General features: G+C 36.6%; 1 protein-coding gene across 1 annotated transcript in view; it reads left to right on the top strand.

Annotated features, from left to right (window-relative positions):
- The first annotated feature begins 3,660 nt into the window (after positions 1-3,660).
- Positions 3,661-5,000, top strand: part of LOC138006200 (fibrillin-2-like) — a 24,211-nt gene continuing 22,871 nt past the window's right edge. Inside the window, exon 1 of the mRNA XM_068852374.1 lies at positions 3,661-3,792. Coding sequence (XP_068708475.1) covers positions 3,711-3,792 — 82 coding nt within the window. The 5' untranslated portion in view covers positions 3,661-3,710. The remainder of the gene's footprint in view (positions 3,793-5,000) is intronic.

Consider the following 5,000-nt stretch of genomic DNA (forward strand, 5'->3'; position numbering starts at 1 on the left):
GAAATACGGGCGGAAAAAGCGAGCAAATCCGAGCGAAATCAAAAAAAAAACTTGATGAGAACTGATGCGATGTTGTGTAATACCTTGTTGTCAGACAGACGCAGGCTCATCACAAAAACATTTCTTGCCTTTTCGCGTACTTCTAAACGTCGGAATTGATCCAAACTTTCCACAAAAAAAGTTTTTTTTTCTCCTTTTTCGCTTTATTCAAAGAGTAATTTCGCATTAAGGCGAAAACAGTTTTAGTTTAGCAACGCTTAGCGCAATCATTTACCATGTAAGGTCAAACCAAGGTATATGAGCTGATAACCGAGATTGAGTGAACCAATCAGAGCACGCGAGATGCATTACCCGAGGTCGAGAATTTAATAATCACCGATAATCACTGAGCCTGAGGCGAATAATTGTTAATTGTCTAATAGGTTTAGTTTATGAATAATAATAATAAAACAATTACAATGATAATGATAGGAATAAAGAAAAAGAGTAATGTTAAAGAATTATGCTACTGGACAACGATTATTTACGAGAAAAAAATGTCCCGAAAACAGAATATATTTTTTTTAATGACACGCATCTAGCATTAGAAATGTGTCCTTATTTTACCCTCTTCCATTCTTAAACTATTCTGCAGCAACTGACAATAATAATTTACAGGTGCATTAATAATTCATAAAACAAAGGTTTTTCTGGACATGTCTGCAATTCAGTTTCCATTAAGGGAAAAAAAAACACCGGTTCCCCTGCTAGAAGGTGCATGCAAGAGAGGATCATCCTGTCTTGGTGCATGACAATAATATTTTTCAAAATGGAATAAGAAAGTTGTACAGCAAGACCAGGTTTGCGAAAGAAAGGAATGTCTCGCTACCACGATTATTACTTATGAATATTTGGTAAATGGGTGCTATCTTTTACAATTACACTCTTATATCAGAACGTCTAATTTTGGAGCTGGCTTTCTTATCTATTTTCGCGAAGTGAGGCTGAAAACGTTCTTAAGATGTTTTAAAATTTATATCAGACTTTGTTCCACCTGATGACTTTGATGGCGTTGACCTTATTTTGGAACGACTATAATTAAAATGAGAACTGCTCATTATTGCAAACTGAGACGTGTATCATACAATAAGAAAACCATTGTTATGTCATACAAAATATGCCCTTAAGTATTTGTGTTAATTTACATTACAAATGAGCAAAATTAAAATGTTCTTAATACGTTCTTAAGGCTTTGGTTAATCTGTATAAAAAAATGTTCTTATAAGAAAGAAAAAAAAGTGTGTACCTCAGAACATTTTGGAAAGTAAACATGTTGTTTTACAATAAGACCCGGTTTGCGAAAAAACGGAATGTCTCACTTCAATTAAATATTCATGAACATTTGGTAATGGGTGCCGTCATTTACAATTACCTAAGAAACGTTTTGGAAAATAAACAAGGTGTTATACAGCAAAGATCCGGTTTGCGAATAAATATCAACGACAAAGATGTTGAAACACGCAGAACAACGTTCTAGTTTATGTCGTCGTTAGCACAACTTGCTAAAGTTCCTCCGGTTAACAGTCTCACAACAGCAGCACAGCCTTAAGAAAAAAATAATTGGTTCTGCTTTTTTTTTTTTTCGTTTCTAACCCTTCGACTTCCGGGAATGATCAGTATTTAAATTCTCCTCATAATTTCAAACAAGTTTTCAGAATAAAGATCATCAGAGCTAAGGGATATTGTCTTGATATAATACCAAATTTCATGAATAGCAAACAAATAAATATTTGGCGCCAGTTAGCAAAATGAATTTTTAGATCACTGGAGGATTAACGGATTTGAAGAAACTTTCAGCATTAATTCTGCAGAGGCTTTCTGCAGATGGACCAAACTAAAGAACGCCTCTTATACAGAGTCCTTAAACATCCGCTAACTTAAGCGATTTATTTAAAAGAAAACCAACTTCATAGGATTTCAAAGGACGAGTGCTTTTCATTGCAGAGAAAGAGATAGACATTTAACAAATCGAATGGGGTTCAGCGTTATCTGTACTCTTATCGACTATGATATTCGTCATCACAGTGGTAATTTACAAGTGTATTAACGATGACTTGTTTTTGGCCGACATCTTCCCCTTAGAAATCACAGAAAGTCGCAAGGTGTCTCAAAGCAGTTTTCCATGAGAATTTGAAAAGACTCTCCCATTAGATCTAGAGGGAATGGCTGTACAACTGTTCCTCATATGACGATAACGTTAGGGTAACGTATTTTTAACAAGATGCACGCATTATTGTGACGTCACCATAGCAACAGACAGGCGCCATATATTTTAGCTTTAAAACATATTTAATTTCTTTTCTAATTCCGAAGAAAACAAATACTTTATTTTTTCCTCTCTACAAATGCTCAACATTCCTCAAAAACAGTGAAAGAGAAAAGTTTGTAGTTTGTCTACTTCATTTCATGTAACAGCACTGTTAATATTTTTGTCTTCTGTCTGAGTCTTGTTCTTTATTTGTTTTAGAGGATTCCAATTTCGATTCTGAACAGGGAGCATCGGATACCATGTGTTGAGATCGTCAACAAAGACCGGTCCTTTATTACTTATTATTAATCCGAATTCAATCATTCCATCAACTGATTGCCATTTCAAGGCTGCAAACTAAGACAGGAATTAAATACTAAAACGTATGATAGGACGTCCACTGCTCAAAGAAAACGATGAGCTTTGCATCGGGTCAAAATTTCTTACACAAAGTCTTTTGTTAGCCTGAATAATGTTATTGAATCTTCTGACGCTTATTTCCGATGTGTCCAGTACATAGTCGCGGTGGTCTCGCGGTTAGAATGCTCGACTCCGGATCGATTGTCTCGGTTCGGGTCCTGGCCGGGGACATTGTGTTGTGTTCTTGGGCAAGACACTTTACTCTCACGGTGCCTTTCTTCACCCAGGTATATAAATGGGTACCGGCGAAAATGCTGGGGGTAACTCCGAGATGGACTAGCATTCCATCCAGGGGGGAGTAGAAATACTCCTAGTCGCTTCATTCTACGGAAACCGGAGATAAGCGCCGGCCTGATGGGCCTTCCTAGGCTCGTAACAGAGACTTATACTACCGACAGAAATCTTCTAAACTTTGACAACGTTGAAGATAAAGGTTTTTGCAGATCTTGAAAATGTCATACATAACGAGGGGTTTAATTAAGCAACTGTAGCAAGATTCTAGTAGATATGGCAGAAAGATAAAGCCGTCGGCTTTTGGCTCTACTGAGTCCCAGCATATGTGCTTATTTTCCATCGTTTCCCATTCGAAAATTCCTGTGCTAATTGGCATGAACTTATTTTGTCTTTCTTTATTCTTTCTTTACATTTAAAGTAGCACCAGGCGCGCGTTTTCTTCTTTTCAACGATGTCATTTTCCTTACAGGGATCAGTGGTATTCCATGTAAAAAAAGCGATACTTTAGAAAGAACGATGTGATATTGGGTAAGTGATAACCTTCTATAGAGAAGTATAATATAGTAAAGCAGGTCGCTTGAATTTCAAGAGGGATGTCCTCAGGGCTTTGATGAAATATTCATGCGGTTAATTGATGCTTTTATCCACAATTAGGTGGAAACGCCTTTAAAAACCCCGAACCATTTATTATTAAGTAGTTTCACTTCTGGATAAGCAATGGTAAATCTCACTGGTTTGAACTAAACGGACGGTCAAACAGTAAGGAAGGATGAAACCCTTTGGATTTACGACGTTTCTGAAAGCTTCTCTGCTAATACTAATAATCCTCCCCTTATATGCAGTTGCTAAAGGTATGATACGTTGTTTTGTTTACTCAATTGTATCTCAACCTGAACTCAACAAATTTAAGTGAGGGCCCGTCATAGGTTGGAAGTGTCAGTTTTCTTAAAACATTCTTATCGTCAGTATTTAAGACTCTTTTCCCTAGTTCCCTTTCAAAAGGAAGCCGCGCGAAATCGGCCATCGCAAAAAATGTTTTTATTTATTTATTATTTTTTTTCTCAAAAAGTATTTACTGTAAAGTTAGGGGAGAAGCAATATATCATTTTAAAGCTAAGAAACTAAGCTTTTCAAAAACAACGTGTACTTATTCGCAGAGAACTAAAAAAAATTAAGAAAAGAAAATATAAAGAAAAAAAACCTAACACAAAAACCAATATCCAGACGAATTTGGTCATTTTAACGTTGATTACGAATTTTTGGATACAAATAATAATTGTCCTCATTTTATCTGCTTTCTTGGACATAAATCTAACGGAAAACTGATCAGGCACGAATATTTTCGGAATTTTTTTAGTAATTCTTTGATTGCACCTGACGTCACAGCGGGATTTTGGTTCATTCAGTTCTATTATTATGCAAATCTTAAGCTACACTTTTTTTCTATTAGAGAGCTTAAGCACGCGCGTTTTTGAGACGCGGACGGCAACCGGAAGTGAGCTGTTTTCCCTTTTAACTTGTCTTGACACAACCAAATTTACGTTGCAAAGTATCTTTTCTCCATTAGAGATGATTAGTATAAAAGACACCACTGTCCTGTCACGTGAAATGTTCTCTTTTGCCTTCTGCGTCTCAAAAACTCGCGTGAGTGCAATCAAAGAATCCGATTAGCGATAATGTGTAATATGATAATTAGATATGTGTCAAATTTGCGACCCGTTACTACGGCAACGAGACAGATCACATTACGAATAATTATCACGGTCTGTTGGTTTTTAGCTAGCCTCCTTCGCAGCCGTTTTTTAGGCTCGTCCCTCCCCACAAACGCCTAGGGAGGGGCGAGCCTAAAAACGGCTGCGAAGGAGGCTAGCTAAAAACCACCCAAGTTACCAAATTCATCACAAAGGATAAAATAATTCGCTGAACGATCGACATGTAATCAAGGTAAATATGGAGTGAAAACAAGCGAATATTTTGAGGCATAACAAAATTATGTGCGATAACAACACCACTTGGCGAGGCGAAGCTAAAAGAACGCTAAGAAAATAATTTTACCTTT

The sequence above is a fragment of the Montipora foliosa genome, chromosome 6, assembly GCF_036669935.1.
Source record: "Montipora foliosa isolate CH-2021 chromosome 6, ASM3666993v2, whole genome shotgun sequence".
NCBI classification, from domain to species: Eukaryota; Metazoa; Cnidaria; class Anthozoa; order Scleractinia; family Acroporidae; genus Montipora; species Montipora foliosa.